At 42.7% G+C, this 21,864-nt stretch overlaps 1 protein-coding gene across 1 annotated transcript in view; it reads left to right on the top strand.

Moving 5' to 3' along the window:
* CSNK2A2 (casein kinase 2 alpha 2) overlaps nucleotides 1-17,070 on the top strand; it is a gene marked incomplete at its 5' end in the record, with an annotated part of 39,531 nt that extends 22,461 nt beyond the window's left edge. Inside the window, 7 exons of the mRNA XM_007947579.2 lie at nucleotides 6,158-6,217; nucleotides 12,288-12,371; nucleotides 13,185-13,295; nucleotides 13,554-13,655; nucleotides 14,156-14,256; nucleotides 15,262-15,410; nucleotides 16,994-17,070. Coding sequence (XP_007945770.2) covers nucleotides 6,158-6,217; nucleotides 12,288-12,371; nucleotides 13,185-13,295; nucleotides 13,554-13,655; nucleotides 14,156-14,256; nucleotides 15,262-15,410; nucleotides 16,994-17,070 — 684 coding nt within the window. The remainder of the gene's footprint in view (nucleotides 1-6,157; nucleotides 6,218-12,287; nucleotides 12,372-13,184; nucleotides 13,296-13,553; nucleotides 13,656-14,155; nucleotides 14,257-15,261; nucleotides 15,411-16,993) is intronic.
* Between the last annotated feature and the right edge of the window lie 4,794 nt (nucleotides 17,071-21,864).

The following is a 21,864-nucleotide window of genomic DNA, read 5'->3' as shown; positions in this document are numbered from 1 at the left end:
GGCTTTTCTTGCTGTTCTTTCTCTAATTGTTGGAGATGTTCGTTTAAAGTGTTGATTTTGGCTCTTTCTTCTCTTTTGATGTGTTGTTGATTCCTCATTTGATTGCACTGTATCCAGTGAAAATAACCTAAATGATGTTGATTTAGAATTTGTTGATGATTGCTTTGTGGGCGTAGTGCATGGTCATTTTTTATAAATGTTCCATTTATGCTTAGAAGTAGTGTTTGTTTGTTTTTAAATGTTACTGTGGTAAGTTATATATAACAAAACATTTGTCATTTTAACTATTTGTAAGTGTACAATTCGGTGACATTAATTACATTCACCCATCACCCTAAAGTAAGTGTACCTGAGTAGTATCCCTTAAGCAACATAGTCTTTTTTTTTTTTTTTGGTGATTTGGGTGAAAATTTATAGTCTTATTTTTTTATGTAGAGTTTCATGTTATGTATATTAGATCAGGCTTGTTGATTTTGTTCAGATCCTCTCTAATTTTACTAATTTTTCATCTTAGTATCTTTATGATGGAGGTGTTGGTTTAGTCAATTTCCTCTCTTAAAATCATCAGTTATACTTCACATATTTCAAAGCTACAATAAAAGATGCACTTAGAACAGAAAACAAAACTTCAAAGCATACAGAAGAAACGCAAGTCTCTTAAAGTTGTAGTGAATGCTTAAGGCAAATTCCTGAATTCAAAATTATCTCGAGTTAAGGACCATTTTTCCACCAGCCACTCTGGAAGGAAGACTGGGCGTTCTACTTCCGTAAAGATTTACTACCTCACTCAGTACCATAGTGTCGGGACATCGAGCTCAATTGGCATAACTTACTACACAAAACATTGTTCCACCTCCTACTTTGGCGAGTAGCGACTGGGATCTTAAAACCTTGCAATCAGCCATCTAGATGCAACGTTGGGTCTCTCCTCGTCCAGAGCAAAGAAAAACGAAGAAAACCAAAGATTCATGGAAACAATTAGTCCTAGTGACTGATAACACCTTGTGTTCCACAGTCTGTACAACTCAGACCAGAAGAACTAGATGGTGCCTGGCTATCACTGTCAACCACTCAGAGTGGGATCTGTATAGGAGATCCTGGATAGAGACGGAGAACAATGTGGAAGAAAACTCAAAATCACTTGGGGAAAAAAAGGAGGGGGGGGGGGAACCAGGTTTGCTGGTTTGATAGAGCCTGATGAACCCCTGAGACTATGGCCCCTAGCCACCCTTCGTGTCTGGAATTGAACCCACATCTGTGGCTTCCAGCCAAACAAAAGACAGGCATATGAGTTGAACATTTACCTGAGGTAGATACACTCCTTGGAGAGATCAATCATGGGAGAAAGAAGGGCTATTTATGCACAGGGAGACAGCTGAGAGGGCAGGAGTGCATGAAGGGATGGACACAGGGAAGAGGTAACTATTGGGAGGAAGTGGGACGGGAGCTATTGCATTGGGGTAAATTGTGGTCAGTGTCATGAGACAAAGTGAACTGCTGTCTGGAAAGTGAATTTGCTCCGAAAATTTTCACCCGAATCACAATTAAAGAAAAAAAAAAAAGATTTACTGCCTCAGAAACCCAAAGGGTGTCACTGTGAGTTGGAATTGACTCGATGGCAGTGAGTTTGCGTAAGCTGAAGGTACCATTTTGAGATGCCTTAACAGAAAGTCTCTGTTTTTAATGTACTTCTTAGTTTCCTATGCCTCTGGAAAATTATAAATACAAATGAATATACATTTTAAGTAAAATATTTCATTTGGATATTTTAAAGGATTGATGAGGTCCTCTGGGTAGGTTCCATCCTGAGAAGACCCTTATTGGTCCTTGGGAATTTCTAAGTCACTGACATAGAGGTCGGCCTTGATGAGCTGAGACTGTGAGGCCCTACTGTTCTGTTAGAGCTTGGTGTCGAGAGGGTGAGTTCACGCACTAAAGCCATGATGTGTCCTTAATTTGAGAAGCAATATTTACTGTTGTTATAGGTCATTGACATTATTTTGTCATTTCTTTGTAAAAAGACTGTAAGAAAATAAGTGAGATTTTCAGGTGATTTGTATTAACTTTGATTTCCTGGATTAAAGATTGGTTTTCCTACCATACATTTGTAAAAATGTTGACCTTAGGTATTTTCTGGATCGTGTGACTGTGTATTACCAGTCCTTAAGCTAGTGACTGCTACATTAAGACCTTAGTCTCAAATGGGTGCTTACCTTCCATTTGGCATCCCATTCCCCCTGCTCTTCCCCCTCATGACCCCCAATATGCGGTCCACAGAGATTTCTGAACGTTGACTGGCCTTTTGCACAGGTAATGTGTAGGCTGCCTGTGTAGGGTAAGAGTTTTTGCTGTGTTGCTGGTTCCCACATCTGTCTGGTGATCAGAGCTACCTAGGAACTTTGGCCAAATGTGAAGTTCTCCTGGCCTCTTGAATGATCATGTTTGGAATGGGGCCTTTGAGTATGTAGGTGATTGTGATGCAGCTGAACCCACAGCTGGAGTGTGAAGACCTCTGTCTGGAGATACAAGGCAAGGAGGGAGGCCCACCTATGGGCATTCCATTCTGAGGTCTGTGGTTTCAGGCCAAGAAGGCCCCTGAGTCTATTGATTAAATTTTATTTTCTGCCCTTCTATTCCTCACATTTCAGGGATTAATTAAAAGCCCCAGGAAATGACTTCAGAAGTTCTCTACCTTTTAGAGTGGTCCTAGACTAGAACTGATTTTTAGGGACGTGCTGGTGTGTTTCAGCGTTTCAGGCCAAACTGGAATTGGCGAGTGGCTTTTCCGTACTCCCATTGTGGTGAAAGCATAGGCTTACCTTGTTTTTGATAAATCACTTAATGAAAATTTAACCAAAGCTTGCTTCTGCCAATATTTTATAATTGGCTGGTTAATAATGTTCTCTGCATAGCTGGCTAAGAAGAATGGGGGAGAAGTGTGGATCTCGTGACATTACCCTTCTGACTTGTTACAGACTCTTGGAACTTCTGTTTCTCAGAAGAAAGTTTTTATTTTGTCCTATTGACTAGTGAACATCATGAAAGACTTTATTGACTCACTTCTTTGTGCAAGGCACAGACCACCATAGGTGGTGTGGGTATCAAAAACATAGTCTACTATGCAGGGACTTAAGAGTATGGTTGGGGAGTTTAATGTGGGAAAAATGGATGTGGTACTAAGTTGTACAGTGGACCCCTGACACACTTGGGGGTGGGGAGTTCAGAAATATTGAGTCACCAAATTGGTGACTACCACTAGCTGCAGTACCAGTTTCTCCCTGTCTTCTGTGTCTGCCCCATAAGCAGGAAATGGTAGCATAAGACTTTGAGGTGTTGGCACAGTGAAGCACCTTTGTTGCTTATAACAGTAAGGAATTACCTCAAGAACTTACATCACCCACTGCCAGTACCGGGGTGAGGACTATTGATGCTGTGGACATGGACAGTAAGTGGCACAAGTGGTGAGAGTTCAGAGAAGAGACCACTGTCAGCTCTCTGGAGCCACAGTGCAATTGGCTGGACTTTACAGGCTAAGGGAAGTCATTCTAGGTGGGAGATACTGTGGAGGGAAGAGTGGAGGTGGCCGGTGCAGGCTTGTTTGGTCAGTGTAGAGAACTCTGAGGGCTGTGGTGGAGAGCAGAGCTGATGAAGTTGGAGGAAGCCAGACTGGCCAAAGCAGTGAAATGTTAGAGATGGCGCTTGGTCTCCTTCATCCCATCCTCCTGTGAACAGCAGCCTGTCGTTCAGGACTTTGTAATGTGTGCGTACACTACGTCACTACGTACAACTGATGTTTTTTATTATTATTATTGAATAAAGTTGATACTGGTTGGAATAACTAAAGATATTGTATTGACAGTCTAAGGAAATTTATTTTTATGCTTTACACAGTTTGCACCAATATTTGGTTTAGGATACCACATGATAGGAGAGAAAGCCTTCCTCAGGTAAAGTCCAGATAATAAAATAGCCCGTGTTGGTTTTCTGGAAGTAATGCCTGCCAGCCCTCTGAGAGTCAGGAAAGGATCATTCACTTCCTTGGCCTGTTTATTGACTTGAGGCCCAGTCTGGCATAGCCTCTGGGAGTGAGCTCCCTAAAAGAGGAGGGACGGATTTGACGCCCAAACAGATGGTATCTTCAGCCTGTGTCTGTAATGCCAATTGGATTGTCAGTGTGCAGCTGAGTGCTGGCTTAGAAGCTTCCTTGCAGTGCAGAGCTGGAGAACAAAACGCTTGGGCCCTTGATTGTTACGCAGTTGAAGCTCCTGAGCAGAAGTGGTGGCATGTTTGTGCTGCTTGAATGTAGTTTAGTCCTAAGGGGTCAGCCTCTAGGCCTGGAGCAGTTCAAGACCCCACTAGTATTCTGGAGTATCAGTTTTAATACCTAACAGTGCCCTGGGCTGTCTGAAGTTGATGAAATCATATATTCTTACTAAGCTGAAAGGGAGAATTCATTGCTCTTACCTAAAATGAGAAATTAGAGAAAAAATCTGTGAGTCCTGGTGTTCTTAGAAAAGCTTGGCAAATTTGATGTTTTCCTTTTTTTAAAAAAAATACATGTATATATATGTATACACACACACACATATATTTATATGCACTCTGGTAGCATAGTGCCTAAGGCATTTGACTGCTAACCAGAAGGCTGGCAGTTCAAACCCACCAGCACTCCTCTGAAGGAAGACTGGGCAATCTACTTCAGTAGAGATACTGCCTTGAAAGCCCAAGAAGGGGTCGCTATGAGTCGGGATCAACTTGACAGCAGTGAGTTTGGTTTCAGTTTGGATACACACACACACACACACACTAGATCAAAAATGTAAAATTGTACAGTGAAAAGCCTTCTTTAGTCCCCTGCTCCCAGCTGCCCATTGTCCCTACAAATAAACATGAAACCACTTTTTATTAGTTTCTTCTAAGTCATTCTTACAGTTACAAACAAATAGGAATATGTGGTCTCACTCTCACCCCTTGTACATGGACGTATAGCACATTGTATGTGCTGTTCTATGCTCCTGTATTGCTTGAAGACGGGAGCAAAAGCAGTTTAATAAAGGTTGCTTTTAGAGAAGGTGCTGCTTGGCCTGATGGGGATTTACCTGGAGTTGATCATCAAAGCTAACAGTATAGTTTCTGACAAGGTTTTATGATGATGATGAACTTTGATATGTAAATGGTACCTGCAGAACTTAGTGGGTGGGTTGTGGATTGTCAGTCATGAAAGTTCTTGTTTTTATCCAGCGTGGCCTGGGATAATTGTTAGTCTTCTATCTTTTTTGTAGGAGCTCTGATAGCATAGTGCCTAAGGCCTTGACTGCTAACCAGAAGGCTAGCGGTTCAAACCCACCGGCCACTCCTCAGAAGGAAGGTTGGGCAGTCTTTATTCTGTAATGATACCTCCTCGGAAACCCAAGGAGGGGTCACTATGAGTCAGGGCACATAACAACAACACAACAATGGTTTTTTTGTGGGAGCTCTGGTGGCGTAGTGCCTAAGGCATTTGACTGCTAACCAGAAGGCTGGTGGTTCAAACCCACCAGCTTCTCCTTGGAAGGAAGGTTGGGCAATCTACTTCTGTAGTGATGTTGTAGTTGTTGTTATGTGCTGTCTCAGAAACCCAAGGAGGGGTTGCTATGAGTCGGATCTGACAAGTCTTTTGCTATCTTCAAATGTCGTAGCCCCTTCCTTTCCTTGGGTTTCTCACGTAAGCAGCCTGCCTGACCATGGCAGCAGGTGGTGCTCTTCAGCCCTCTGCCCACCCCCCCTGGCATTCAGTGTGCTGTGCTACTGCAAGGGGTTAGTTTGCTGGATGTGCCCTAAGAACATGAAGACAGACAACTTAGATGTCATTCATCTCCATAATAATGCAGCGCTGGGCATAAAATCGTGGCACATTAAACAGCCTGTTCTTAAAAGATCGAAGTTAACATAAATATTTTCCTCCCTTGGGATTCCTTCCCTCCTGCCCCCCAAATTGATATATTAGATCCTCATCTTTAATCTTTGTCCTCATTTATTCCAGATCAAGTAGTAATAAAATTAATTTGTTTTTTTTTTTAATGACTTAAGTACTAAGTTGACAGAGAATGGTCCACATTTGGGATGGCAAGTTGCAATGACACTAAATTAACTTTATGTTTTCTGTAATCTATTCCAGCAACTCTACCAGATCCTGACAGACTTTGATATCCGGTTTTATATGTATGAACTTCTTAAAGTAAGTGGCATTCATAAACAGTGAATTTTTTCAGGCCTTTTCACAAAAGGAGAAGTGTTTGAGAGGACAGAGAACCCAAGCTGAATATTTCTTGATACCCAAGAATTCACGGAGGCTTTTATTACTTCTCTGGAGGCCTCTATCATGGAGGCTTTACGCAGAAATTTCCGGTGGAACTGAGAAAGAGAGCCGGTTCAGGGGTACCAAGGACGTCGTATCGGAATTAGAACCCCTCTCTCCATAGCTCTTCTGGCTCTTGGGTTTTCTTTTTGCTGCTTCCTTAATACTTACTATTGGTTAGTTTTTGCTGTGTGAAATATGACCCCAAACTTAATGGTATTTTTTTAAATGATTTATTATTTCTATTTATTATTTCTGTGGGTTAGTTGAGTGGTTCTTTTTGCCTGAGTCAACTCAGCTAGCTGGGGAAGATGATCCAGGATGCCTAGGCCTCAGCTGAGATAGCTGAGCTTCTGTCCACTGGTCTCTCATCCTCCAGGAGGCCAGTCTTAGGCTTCCTTCCCAGGTAGCTCAGTCACCAGCAACAAGAGAAGAGCAAACGTCGATGCATAAGCATTTTTCAGGTTTCTGTCTGTGTCATGTGTGTCATACCCTGTTGTCCAGAGCAGGTCTTGTGATCAAGCCTGGCTTCAAAGGGCAGACAAATAGGTTCCACTTCATGATAGTAAAAATGTCTTAGTCACATTGTAGAGGGACTTTCATACAGGGATGGCAGACTTTGTGGCCATCATTTTTTCCCATCTCTCACTATCTCCTTGTACAATACCACCTACCCTTCCCCTCTAGCCCAGGCTAGTTGATGCTAACATACAGGAAGAAGTGGTAGGTGGACCTTACAGGAGACGTACTAATCCCAAGCATTAAGGAATTTTGAAGCATTACTGACTGACCCCAAAATGATCTTTTTTAAAAATCTGCCTAGGGTCACTATGAGGAGCTCTGGTGGTGCAGTGAGTAAGGCATTTGGCTGCTAACCAGAAGGTTAGTGGTTCAGACCCACCAGCTGCTCTGTTAGAGGAAGGTGAGGCAGTCTACTTCCATAAAGATTTACAGCTTTGGAAACCCTGTGCAGGTTGCTATGAGTCAAAATCGACTCAGTGGCAGTGCGTTTAGGGTTACCATAAGTCAAAATTGCCTCAGTGGTACCTAACAACAGATAGACACTTAAGTCGGGAATGCCAAAATGTTTGTAAAATGAAGAGACTAGTAATTCCTTAGCTTTTAGAATAATGGATCAATAAGAATCTGATTGAAGTTGTCCAAGACTTCATATTACTTAGTTCAGTGCCAAGGGAAGCAGCAGTCAGGAGATCAGATGACATACAGCAATGGACAAATCGGGCAAAAGACCTCTTTCAAGAGCTGAATAGCAAAGATACCTCCTTGAAGATTAAAGTGCGCCTGACACAAGCCATGGTATTTTCAGTCGCCTCATATGCATGTGAGAGCCAGACAGTGAATGTTGTTGTTGTTGTTGTTGTTGTTGTTGTTGTTATGTGCCATCGAGTCAGACCCAACTCGTAGCAATCCTTTCTTGGGTTTCCACGGTGGTATCACTACGGAAGTAGATTGCCCAACCTTCTGAGGAGTGGCTGATGGGTTTGAACAACCAGCTCCCTGGTTAGCAGTCAAGTGCCTTAGGCACTATGCTGCCAGAGCCTCCTGGACAATGAATAAAGAAAACCAAAGAATGGTTGACACTTTTGAGTTGTGGTGCTGGTGAAGAATGCTGAAAGTATCATGGACTGCTAAAAGAACTAACCAGTCTGTCCTGGAAGAAGTGCAGCCAGAATGCTCCTTGAAAACAAGAATGGCCAGACTTCGTCTCACCTACTTCGGTCATGTTGTCAGAAGGGACCATTCCCTGGAGAAGGATATCATGCTTGGTAAAGTGGAAGGTCAATGAAAGAGGGGAAGGCCCTCAACAAAATGGATTGACACAGCAGCTGCAGTGATGGGCTCAGGTGTGGTGCGGATCGTGAGGCTGGCACGGGCTGGGCAGCGTTTCGTTCTGCTCTACACAGGGTCGCTGTGAGTCGGAGCTGACTCAGCAACACTAACAACAGTAACAATCTGATGAAAGATAGGAACTCCCCCCCACAAAAAATGCATGTATGGACTTGTAAAGTTTTGCATGAAATTTTAGGGGGTTTGTGGATGTTAGATTAAGAAGCTCTAGGATAAGATAAAGATAACTTGTAAGATATTGGTATTATTAAAGAAAATTAAAGATGGAGTTGTGATGGAATTGACCGAAATATCAAGTTGAATTAAAGCAGAGCTTTATGAACTGGGCATTTGAGGAACTACCCCTGCAGTATGTTTTCTTAAAAGCACTTGCACGACCCACTTATCAGAGCCAAGGCTCTGGGTTTAAGGACTCAACTATTCTAATGTTCTTTTGTCAGTAAGAACAGAAGGATGAAGAAAATGGAGCCGGATTTGCTCCACCTCTCTCCATGTCCTTTCCAGACTAGAATGCAGGGCTCAGTGTGGAAAGGGTTTGCAGGCCACAGTCCTGACAGCTGCCGGGCTAATGTTATTCTTGGCAGTTCTTCCTCGAGAAACCCTGCATTCTCCCATGAGAGCTACAGGCCACATTTAATAATTGATTATTTTTAAGGAAAGTATTGTGGTTTTTAGCTACCACCAAAGGTGAAGATTTGTAACCTAGCACAATTGTCCTTTAGATCAGATAAAGACATCCCAACTGTATAGATCTTCCCAGGCTGGTCATTATAGGATACTCAGTGTCTAATGTCATTTCTCCTTTCTAGAGGCAGCAGCTAGGCAGTAAGGGTGTCCTTCCATCTGTTAATGAGGCATAGATTCCCAGATGAAAGCTGAAAACCGTCTTTCATGCTTAATGGTCCAAAACTGTACCAGATTTTAAAACTGAAATAATTCCCTAGGGAATTGAAAAGTCTGTCAGTAACTCCACAGAGAGTCTGACTGGTGAACTTGGCAAAAGAATTAATTACCTCACTCTATTTGTTCAGCCTTTGCTTTCATCAGGTATTTTTCACATCCAAGGTATTGTGGTCCTAATTAGTTTATTCCTTTGGGCAAAGAAAGGCGAAGCAGAGAACAGAATCAACACTTGCTTGATTTTTCTACTTGAAAAGGGGATGGAGAAGAGGAAATATTTGACTTCATTTAAGCCATAAGAGAAGCTGAGGCTGAGGGCTGCAGACAGATTGCTCAGTGACTCGAGTGCGGAAGGTTTGTGGTAGATTCCAGTCTCCTGATTCAGAGAAGTGTGCCCTCAGGAGCTCTGGTTTCATAAAGTACTGCTGCTGAGCCACTTTCAAATCTTGCTACAGCTATTGTTGTAAAACAAAACAAAGAGAAAAATAATGAGTTGAAGTGGAACTTAGTAAGTAAAGTGACCCAATCTTAAGTGTGCAGTTTTTTAGATTTTACACATGGTTAGAGCTTCACCCAGATCTGCGTAGAACTGCACTGACCAGTAGAATAGGTCCCACCCACAGGTGGTTTTTGGAATTAAGTAAAAATAGAAATTCACTTCCATCATCATGTAGCCACATTTCAGGTACCCAATGGCCTCATGTGACTAGTAGCTACCATAATAGGTAATGCAAGTAAAGAATATTTTTGTCATTATTGAAAGTTCTGTTGGGCAGGGCTGATAGAGAATATGGGCACTCTGGTGGCATAGGTGTCCAAGGCATTTGACTCCTAACCAGAAGGTTGGCGGTTCAAACCCAGCAGCTACTCCTCAGAAGAAAGACTGGGCAATCTACTTCCGTAGAGATACCGCCTCAGAAACCCAAGCAGAGGTCGCTATGAGTTGGAATTGACTTGATGGCAGTGAGTTTGGGTTTTTTGGGGGGGCAGGGGTAGAGAATATTAAGAACACCCTTAATGGCTCTCCTGTGCCCCTCCCTTCAGTAGCCCTCTCCTGGATGTACTAGTCTAACCGCTATCGCTGTGGTTTAGTTTGGCCTGTTAGACTTTTGTATAAATAGCACCCTACATTGGGTACTCTTGTGTCTGGGAAAACAAAATCTGATGTGGGCCAGGGCCCCTTACTTCTGGAATGTGGATCCTAGGAATCATCTTCTAGCCCCTGTATTCCCTCCCACAGTAAAGAGGCCTCCTAGTGTAATGCTGCTAGTGGCCTAGTTCATTGTTTCTCAACTGGGTCAGATCTATCCCCCAGGGACATTTGGCAGAGTCCGGAACCATTTTTGGTGGTCACAGCTGGAGAAGTGCTGCTAGCATCTGTTGACTAGAGGCCAGGGATTCTGCTAAACATCCTGCAACACAATAAAGAGTTAGCCAGCTTCAAATGTCAGCAGTGCCAGGGTTGAAAAACTCAAACCTTAACCTGTGGAAGTCTCCACCAAAGGGCACTTGGTAGGTCCCATATGATCATGGGCTGCTGTTGTTATTAAAGAGCCCTGGTGGCACAGTGCTTAAACACTTGGCTGCTGACTGAAAGGTTGGCAGTTCAAACCCACCAGCCACTCCATGGGAAAAAGCTGTGGCAGTCTGCTTCCATAAAGAAACCCTATGGGGCAGTTCTACCCTGCCCTAAAAGGTCACTATTAAGTCAGAATCAACTTGTTGGCAACAGATTCTGGTTTTATCATTACTACCCAAGGAGTAAGTCATGGAACTTGTGTAGGATTCAAGCACTTTTTTAGGCAAACGGAGGAACCTAACTTAGAAATTAATGAAAATGTTTATTGTCTTAGGCGGGGGAGAGTTAGGAACAAATTTTTATATTTTTTTTTAAAAAAAGAAAAAAACTGACCAAAAAAGACAAACAGTGCAAGTGTTGTTAAGAACGCAGAGAGAGTGCAGCCCTCTTACGTTACCTGTAGAACTGCAAAGTGGTGCAATTACTCTGTCAAACAGGCTAGCAGTCTGCCTGAGAGAAATGAAAGCATATGTACCCTCAAACACTTGTACACAAATGTTCGTAGCAGCATCATTTATACTGGCCAAAAGCTGGAAACAGCCCAAATGTCCATTGACTGGTAGATCCATATAATAGAATACTACAAACCAAGAAGAAGGCAACATGGATGAACCTCAAAAACATGCTGAGTGGAAAAAGCCAGACAAAATACTGTGTACTGTATGATTCCACTTACATGAATGTCGAAACAAGGCAAATCTGTAACATCAGATCAGTGAGAGATCTGGGAGTGGTTGGGAGTGGGGATTGACCGCAAACAAGCTCTAGGGAAAGCCCTAGTTTGGAACATGATGGCATAGCTCTCTATAAATGTCCTGGAAATCATTGGCTTGTGCATTCAGAAATCTTACTAGGAAATAATTCTCTCAGAATCATAATTTTTTTTTTTTTTTTTTTTTTTTAAGAGAGAGGAGGGGCCTGGGCCTGGGGGCCTGAAAGAGGGAGGGAAAAGGGAGAGAGGACAGGCCGGAGGGAGATGAACCAGCTGGAGGGCCGGCCCTTAGAATCAGAATTCTTGAAGGCCCACTGGCTCAGGGATGGTATTTAAGGAAAATACTAATGACTATTAGAATGCTTGTTAATCTGGAAAACCTGCAAGGGATATTTGTCTAAAAGACAAGCCACATTGAGAGTTAGGTTCAGATGTCATTCTTAATGTTCACATGGATTTTACATGTCTTTTGAACCACTATAAGAAGTGAACCCAGTGATGTTTCCAGATTGGCTTTAAGCATATCAAATTAGGCCAACAACTTAATATATGATTTTTAACTCCAAGCGGCCAATACATTGCTCCTAGCTATAAATAGGAAAGGAGTGCCTAAAGGGTGGTGTTCTTTTTTTTTTTTTTTTTTTTAAGAAATCTTCATAGCGCTTGATGTTCCCTGCATAGCCCTCTTTCTCCAAGCTTCCAGCTGTCATGTGCAAGGAGAGCAAGGGGTACCTTCTGAAGCATGTTTTTTTCTTTCATTACAGACAGTAAGCTGCCCCTTGGGAGACTATTCAAGTCAAAGTGTCACAAGCAGAAATAACAAGAATATACTTGCATTGGGCGATGGTAGAGGGTTTACTTACTTTTCTCTGTGCTTTTTTACCTAATAGGCTCTGGATTACTGCCACAGCAAGGGAATCATGCACAGAGATGTGAAACCTCACAATGTCATGATAGATCACCAACAGAAAAAGGTACCATTGCAGCCAGGCAGCAACAAGCCTCTTATTAGAAGGCTTGGAGCAGACCACAGTACTCTCCAGTACCTAGGTGGTTTTCGTAGACCTCTGTGCTGTTTTCTTTGGAGGACTTCTGTTACCGTTCTGCCAGTTTTCAAATGCTGGTTTCTACTTTGTGTGAACATAGTACACAAGAAAAGTAGACAGTTGTCCCTAATTGTAGTCACTTGTTTCCTTTGGTCATAGTGTTCTGAAGGGCCTCAAGAAAGAAACTATAGCTGATGGTTACTGCTTCATTTCTTAATGACTTTCAGACCAATCAGCCTGACCTTAAAAGTATTTGTGTCCCTTGTATTTTCAGTGCCCAACTATGATTGTCCCTGATTAATGAGTAAATAAATCAGCTAGTATTAGAGTAATGAAAAACTAGAACACTGCTTCCGTCCTGGAGTGGGGCATATGCTCCCAACCCTCTCCGTTACGCTTAGAACTTATAGTGAAAACTGTTAATGATGAGAGAGTGTGCTGCACATGGAAGAGATAGGGAGGCAGAAACAAAGACTGAATGAATTGGTTTGATTGGAGAGAATGACAAACCACGGTCCTTTTGTTGTTGTTGTTGTTGTTTAAATGGCAAGTAAGATTCTGAGTGTTCTGCTTTGGAGATGACTCCTTATGCAGTTGCTAAACGTAATTTTCTAGCCGGTGCACCTGGTCACATTTTTAATACGGCCAAATAACTGTGACCTGATGTGATGGCCCTTTGTTCTAAGGCCCAGGCCTCTGGAAACATGCCTTTCACGTGTTCTGTTTCTGCTGTCTTTATAGCTGCGATTGATCGATTGGGGTCTGGCTGAGTTCTATCATCCTGCTCAGGAGTACAATGTCCGTGTAGCCTCGCGGTACTTCAAGGGACCCGAGCTTCTTGTGGACTATCAGGTACAGGGCTTCGCAAAGCTGCTCCGGTTCTTTTTATACTACCTTGGTTTGCAGTTTATTTTGTCAGTTTAGGTATGTTTAAAACTCAGTCTTTATTCCATCCCAAGAGGCTAATACCAGATTTTTCTCAGTTGCCATTTTTTGTTTGTTTTGGTTTCAAATTCTAAAATGTCTGCAAAGGTCAAATGAAGACTAAATTTAAATAAGAAAAAGGAGTTCCTTACACCCTTGACTGACTGTTGTGCTTAACCCTCTCAGATGTATGATTATAGCTTGGACATGTGGAGTTTGGGCTGTATGTTAGCCAGCATGATCTTTCGAAAGGAACCCTTCTTTCATGGACAGGACAACTATGACCAGGTGAGCAAACACCATCTGGCTCTTAACTCTTTTGGGGTGCATATCAAGCAAATAGTACCATTAAATAGGTATACTGCCCTTGAGCCACTAAGTATCACTCATTGTCTGCATATACACTTTTCTCTAAGACACAGTATTTTACAAATTTTGATAGCTGCCAGGCCCCCACAGATAGAGAGACAGATAATACTGTCTGGACGCAGCTTACAAAGTACAACTATGAAGAAGTCTAATGAAACTAGATTCTAGTCGTAAATTGTGATGCCCCTGTAATCATCAGCTTCAAGAAGATGATTGTTGTAATTCATGCTATCATTCTAAAAGCAGTTTGGAAATTGGGATTCTTGTGAACTTAGTGCCCTTGGGTCTGCTTGCCTGCCCTAAAGTCTGGTCGGAATCTGGCCTCTGGGAACGTGATGATGAGGCAGTCTTCTGATTTTCTGGCATGGCACTTTCCGGCACTGTGCTCAGTGATTTGGTCAGTTTGTTTTGTGTTTCAGCTTGTTCGCATTGCCAAGGTTCTGGGTACAGATGAGCTGTATGGGTATCTGAAGAAGTATCACATAGACCTAGATCCACACTTCAACGATATCCTGGGACAGTAAGTAAGAGAGTGAGAGAGCTAAAGAGCTTTAACTTACTGTTTGTCACAGTGGAGGTTAGCCAAAAGCACCTTTTAAAATTCCTTCACCTTTGAAATCAGATCAAAATTGAAATAGCCTTTTCTCTCATGAGGTTTTTTTTTTTAACTTATTTTGAGATACTCGGGCATTGTTTTCATGTATCTTCTAATCATTTTACTTGTCTAAAAGACAAACTAAGGAGCTCTGGTAGCATAGTGAGTAAAGCATTGGCTGCTAACCAAAAGGTCAGCAGTTCAAACGCTCTATAGGAGAAAAGTGAGGCAGTCTGCTTCTGTAAAGATTTACTGCCTTGGAAACCCTATGGGGCAGTTCATCTCTATCCTAAAGTGTCACTGTGAGTCGGAATTAACTTAATGGTAGTGGGTTGGTTTTTTGAAGGGGAAAGATAACCTGTTTATCAATAGAAAATGGAAAACAGTAAAATCATAATTTTACTCAGGAGAATAGCTTTCTGGTATAGTACCTGCCTATTTTAATGGCAGATTCAGAAAATTTATGATGCTGCTTTGAATGAGATTGTAAAGTTTTTTACTGTACTGTGTGGTGGATCTTCTAAAAGGTAGCAAATTTTAAAACATACTGAGTTTTCAGGTACAGTGCTGTGGTACTAAGAAATAATTTTTGATTTCTGAGAATAGCTTTTTGAAAACATCTGATGACCAATAAAAATTGGTCAAGCCTCATCCCAAATTGACTAAAAGCCTGGGGCTAACCTAGAAAGATTCCACGATATCTAAATCAGATCTTAGGCATTTTGATTAATTCCCTTTATCGTGAAATGTTGTTTTGATTCAGATGTTGTGATTGTAACTCTGGGGGTGGGGAGGTGCCCCGAAGAATGAGATTTAATCCCTCCCTCAATGAATTTATAGTCCGTACAATATTGTTGGCTGTAGCCCAAATAGATAAGAATTCTTGTTGACTTTAGTCTCAGAAAATTAATGCTTCACTTTTCTCCTCAGACACTCACGGAAACGCTGGGAAAACTTTATCCATAGTGAGAACAGACACCTTGTCAGCCCCGAGGCCCTAGATCTTCTGGACAAACTTCTGCGATACGACCATCAACAGAGACTGACTGCCAAAGAGGCCATGGAGCACCCGTATTTCTGTGAGTCCCAAGCAGCTGTTTTCAGAGGGCACAGTTTGTTAAAGGAAAACAGTCTTCTCTCTTATTGTTGAAGTAAGTCAGGAGAATTCTAGGTATTTCGACTGGCTCATCCTTGGAGTTTGGCCTTGTTAGTTGCGTACTATTGGGACAACTTTGAAGATCAGTTTCCTGGTTCTCAAAGGTGTTTGCTTGTTTACTGCCGGGCTCCTGTGAGTCTTATCTGTGTGACCATCCCTGTGTCCCTGGGTGAAGAGAACACAAGTATCTAATAATTGTTCTCAGTATGTACGTTTGTGTGGAAACCTCATCAAAGGTGATTTCTCACCTCCAAAAACAAGTTAATTAGTGAAAATTGATAAGGTAACTATAATGTGCTATTTCTGAAGAGAGACGTAAATAAGTAAAAGGAATTTGAGAAAAGAAAGGCACTGTGGGAAGGTCTCACTAAAATCCTAATTGACTCTCTGTCTAGAGCCTCACTTAGTACGTGTGCATATTCTGTTTCTGCGGCTGCGTGTTGTTCTGCATGCAGGCAACTCTTGCCGCTGATAGAGTATTGTTTTGAAGAAGCTTTACTCTTTTCAGCGAGGTAAGACAAACGTAGTCCAGTCAGTGAGGAGAGTGGGGAATAAGGAAAGTTGAATGACTTGTCTTAGTTCACTCTCTGAATCCAGATGAACACTTTCAGCCTTAAAGTTTTTGTCTATTGCATGACCAATACACGGTCTTTCCTTCTTTTTTTCCTTTGGAGATTAACTAAATTCTTGCCTGAATTTTTCACCACTGATGGTCTTGGACCTTTTGGCCCATTTGTTTCTGATTTTAGTTGTCATTGGGTCGACTCTGACTCATGAAGGGAACAATGCCTGGTCCTGTGCCAGCCTCATAGTTGTTGGTCTGTTGCACCCTGAAGTCCATCTGTCTCGTGGCGGGTTCCCTCGTCTTCCTGGCCTTCCCCGTAAGCGCACATGACAGCAGATTTACAAGTTTACCTTCAGCCTGCTAGACCGCAGCCAAGTGAAAGTCAGGTGTCTAGTCTCTAGCACATTTAGCTTTTTTTTGTCCTTTGAGTTAGACTGAATTAAGAACATGGATGGCTATAATATGTCATCATGACCTGTCTTTTAGTTTTCTGTGTGTACGTCATACTTAAGTAAAAAGATTTTTTTAATTATTATTGCTTAAAATTGATAAATTTTCTAATAGATCTTTTTATTCACTCATTCCTCTGAAGTTTTATTAGGGTTTGAATTTGGTATTAGTATTTAAATAAAATGGCATAAGGAAATTGGTGGCCATGTTGAACTGTGGGAAATGAGGATTTCTGTGCCGCTTTTTTCCTGGGTCTCGGCAGTTGAGTTCTAAGAGTTGATGACAAGAGCAATTCCCCTGATCAGTTTTCAGTGTCTGTTTTTTATAGACCCTCAATTATGTGGCAAAGGTTTCTCTTTTCTTCCCCCCTCTTGCCCTGCTGACCCTGTCTGTGTTTCTCTTTCGCGGTGGGTGGAAGCAGGGTTTGTTGTGGCGTTCTTTCCTGCACTGACCTGCCCTGAGCCGCTGCCCTTTATCCTGTTCTCTTACAGACCCTGTGGTGAAGGAGCAGTCACAGCCGTGCGCAGACAACGCTGTGCTCTCTAGTGGTCTCACGGCAGCACGATGAAGACGGGAGAGCGAAGGGTAATGCGGCATTGATGCTTGCCAATAAAACCAACCAACCAAAACACACACCTTGAAGGAAACTACAGTGTGATAAAAAGCAATTCTAATCATTCCTTCCAAATGCGAAGAAGAGAGTAAAGACCTAAAAGTCAAAAAGAAAGAAAGAAAGAAAGAAAAACTCCCCAACACTAGTTTACAGGGAACTGCCCATTGTGGCAGCGTGACAATGCACACAGTTCAGGATTCGGGGAACGCTCCCTTTGGAATGCATGGGAGATGAGACTCGGAGTTGTTGTACATCATTTACCTTTATTTAACAGAAGACCACTGTTGAATTAACCCGTTCAATCAACAAGCTCTGAATATCTGACTTCCTATATATTCCATTGTGGTCTGGGTTTCCTTTGGCGAGATTCAGGCTCAAGTTTTAGCAAAATGTCAGCAGTCTATACTGACACACCAGCCTCATTTAAGAAAAGGAAATATTAAAACAGTGACAGTATTTCTTTTCTTTTTTTTTTTTTTTTTTTAAGCTCTTTTACAAATTCATGTTTTATGTATTTTTTTATGACACGAGCTCTCCAGGAAATGTACCTCATCTCTGCAGTTTTCCTCTAAGTGTATGTATTCATTTGGGAGCAAACTGCAGTCACTTTCTCAAAAGAATTCTCTTTGATGTCAGGTGGCATCACTTTAGACTTTGGATGCCATGAACAGGTCCATTAGTCTTATCAGAAGTTAGATGCCGAGTGTGTAACTCGGAGCTCACTGTAACCTTTGTTGAGTTGCATAACTATAAAATCTTATTGCTCTTTTTTTGTTTAGGCTTCCCCTCCCCCACATTTTTTAAGCCTTGTGGGAAACTCACCATTTTCCACACATCCCTCTGCACACCTATCTTACTGCACCTCTCTGAAACAAAGACATTTTGTTCACAATCGTAACTAAAGCTGGACAGTTAGTTGGTCGGGAGGGAGAACAATGTCCATTAACGTTTTATTAAAGAAAGAATGGGTGGAAGAAGTGGACGCCTCTTCCCTTTTTTTCCCTTCTTTTTAGCCAAGTGAGAGAAACAGTTTCCCACTACAATCAGGGCCATATGCATTTTTAAGCTCCGGTGTGTTATACATGAATGTGATGGAAAAGATAAGTTTTTTTCGCATGCAGGTACTGAAGTTGTGTGAGCCAGGCCACCCAATAACCCAAGCAACTGAAAGGAAAGGCGTATACCAGGAGCTTGGGGAAGAAGTGGAGCTGTTGGAGCAAGTCTTTGGATTTGGATCCATTGTGCTAATCTGCACATTAGCAAAGGAAGCTAGATTTTTGTTTAAGAAAGAAAATAGGGCTGATTTCATTTTGATGCCTTGTCACCAACATGGTTTGCAGGTATTCAGTCCCCTTACCCCAGCTGCCCTTTGGAGTCCCAGCTACAGAGCCTTGCCGTAGCTGTGGAGACTTCACACACCTAGGCTAGAGCTAGAGGTGTCGACCACCACATCCCACTTTAGGATTTCTCTATTAACTATTTAATAATGCCATACATTTTTATAAGGTTAGATTGTTTGTTTGAAACATCTGTTTACATTCCATATTCCAATAAAATCATATTGGTATTGGTAGCAGGTCCTATCTCTAAATGTAGATTCTATTTTTGTCGTTTGGTCTGTGGGAACTTAAAAAGCAAAGAAAACTCTTCTCTTACTATAGAGTTGAGTTGACAGATTCAAAAATAAAATAAGAGCCCAGAGTCAGGAAATGCATTCAGTTAAGGTTCTCGTACCAATACTGCCCGCCTGCATTGCACATCTGTACTTTAACGTATACAGTTGTTCTACCTGAAAATCAGAAATGACATAGATCTCGTCTGAACCTCTCTCAATGTGTCAGGCAGCAAAACTCAGTGTTTTGGATTGTCAGAAGCCGCCTAATGTGCCCTTATAGGTAATACTGGGTTATTATCAGGGAGATGTGCCACTGTGTATCTTTCCTGCCTCCCTACCTCTCGTCTCCCTCCTCACCCACTCTCTTTCCAGCCCCCACCCCCTTTTTTTTCCTTGTAATTGCTTGTCTGGACCAGTCAGGAAGAAGTCTACTGAAGAAGCTGGTGACGCAATAACCCCGTTTTTTCCCGGTGATTCCCCCAGAGGCAGTGAAAGCACCTGGAGGAGCAGAACCAGCTAGTCTCCCTCTGCCGCGCTTCTGTGATCCTGGTTTAGTGTAAAGCTGACCTGCCTGGCCTGGGGTTCTGTCACTGCAGCTCGGACGTGGAGCCATTCTTACTTTTATGCATAGTTTACTTTTCCAACACCTGTGCTTTTCACCTCTCCTCATGTCTTAGACACAGAGCATAGCTGAGTTTGAAAGGCTCACTCCCTTCTGCGTCTGATCTTGATACCTGGACTTGCTGGCTCTCCAGTCTGGGCTGTTCTTTCTCAAACTAAAGTGAGTCTCATCCAGACCTCTCTCTCCAAAAAACCGTTGTGTGTCCAGAAGGACCTAGCTCCCCTGAGATTTAGCTGGGTGAGGAGCTGGTCTTGGAGAGCTCCAGAAGGGGGTTTGGAGGGAGGGGATGTAGGGGGAGGAGTCTCTTTAGACTAAGTTATGGTAGATTGACTCACTCAATATCCTTTTTAGTTAGCATATTTTTTCTTCAACTCATCTCAGTAATTTTTATTAGGCTTTTTGTTTGCTTCATTACCTTATTATAACAGGTTAAAAGTGCCTATGATAGGACTTAATTACTTCCTAAAGAAAAGCAAAAAATATGGGGAACAGGGTAGTGTTACACTATCATCTCAGGTACTGCCAGTGTTCATGAACATAGACCTGGTCTGGTGAGAACAAAAGGTTCCTATGCCAAAAACGGTTGCTGAATCATAGTTTATTGGCCACAACTGTGCATAAATGCAGGGCTTTGCTTGGGCTGAGAAAGTCCGTGGTGAGGGCAGAGCTAATGAAGTGCTGAGTAATGTTGTCATCTGTGGCTTGGCTGCAGTTCCCCTTCCCTGGATCCTGTCAGCTGGCCTGGCCCCTCTCCTATCCCTGTGGTAGGTGCTGGGGTGGGAGAAGCCAACAAGAGTATAATGCAGACCACGCCTCCTGGGTCTTCCCAGGTAGAGGAGTGCCAGTGCCAGTCAGTGAGGCACTTCCCAGCACTCACCTGGATCTCCTGACACATTGCATAGCACATCAGTCCTCATGAGGCCCAAAGCAAATGGATTCCCTTGCAGAGAAGGAAAGTAATCCGACTGATTGATTAAGGGGAACAGACAAGAGCTCATCATCTTTTGGGGCTCTGAAAGAGTGGCTGGAGGAGGGGACTGTTAAAAGAAGGAAAGCAACCAGTGAGAGCAGCCCAAAGGTAGATGTGGAGGAGGAATAATGGGAGAAAACCGGGAGGCCTGAGCCCCTGACCTGGAGTGGGCCCTGAGGTGGGCACTGTTCCAGGGTTGGCGCCAGCGCGACTTGAAAGGTGGTGCTGTCCGGTCAGAAGCTGAAGCCCAGAGAGCTGGGTGCATTGGGGCTCAAGGTCTGTGCCTACTCAGGGAAATGACGGGTTCTCAGGTGCTGCGTTGAGGAGGGAAGCAAACTACTTTGAAACACAAGCAACAATGGAAGAATTTTTATATGTGCATTGAAGTAGATGTAAAGACCCAGTTCGTTGTTTCATTGAAAGCCAGGTCAAATTGGTTAGTTAGAAACCTGTGTTGCTCTGTGAGCACCCACAGGAAAAGCAAACTTCCCTCCTTCTATGAATAAAAAGGAGTGAGTAACAGCAGATGAGAGTCATTTAAATGTAGACCATTCCAAAAGCAAAGCAGGGTCCACACGAGTGCTCAAGAAGCCAAAGGTTGTCAGTGAGCTTAATAAGATGAATAATGCCCTGCCTTTAAAAGCGAACCCCAGGTGAGGCGGTGGGGAAACGTCTGGCCAAGAAAACCAGTAATAACCTGCTTTTAAGCTACATGGATATGTTACTGCAAACAACCCCAACCAGGTATTCGAGGCTGGGTAAAGTGCTGTCACGGTGCGTTAAACAGGCGATGCATTTTTGTGTAGAGACTCAATGTGCTACAAATGTGATACATACCCCTGAGCTGCATGTATTGGGGATTGTTTTTAAAAAAGAAAACTTTCATTGACTCAATAAATTAACAGTTTTTCATCTGCTGGTTCGTCTTGCTGTAAATGGTGACTGAGGTTGGGACAGAAGTCATGACCCCCAGCCGGAAAGCTTGGATAAATCTTCAAGAACCATGAAGCAGACTATTCCTTCCGTTTGCAGAAAAGCAACACTGCCTGGGTTGTGATCTTAACAAGTGACTTCTTCAGACAGTTGGCCACCTCTGTTTGTATCCCTGGATGACTGATGTGTGGTGTATGTGCTACTGCCCTTAGAGGAAAGAAAAATGCCATGTTAAATCCTGTTCTCATCAATAAAAATGTTGACAATAACCAGACTTCCCAAGTGGGAGACCAGCTATTGCTATGAGGACCTTAACTTGTGTTTCCTGTCTCCTGGGGGAGGGGAGGGATAAACCTTAGATGCAAAGATGAGTCTGTGGTTAGCAGAAGTGGGACTACAATTGGTGTCGTAGTGGGGATTGGTGTGTTCCATGGTACTTCAAAATTATACCACTCAAGGCACCTGCTGCTTGGAATTGTCCTGGTTTATTGCATGACTAGCATTTGTGGCAAATATTCTGCATTTGTGAGGCTCCCCTGACCTCTGTTCCTTGTACAAGTATGGACACGTGGGCATGTACTGTCATTTGGCAGAGGGTGATGTCTTTAA

This window comes from Orycteropus afer, unplaced genomic scaffold (assembly GCF_000298275.1).
Source record: "Orycteropus afer afer isolate SDZICR_OR568_19922 unplaced genomic scaffold, OryAfe1.0 scaffold00009, whole genome shotgun sequence".
Taxonomy (NCBI): Eukaryota; Metazoa; Chordata; class Mammalia; order Tubulidentata; family Orycteropodidae; genus Orycteropus; species Orycteropus afer.
This window is presented reverse-complemented; position numbering and strand designations above follow the sequence as displayed.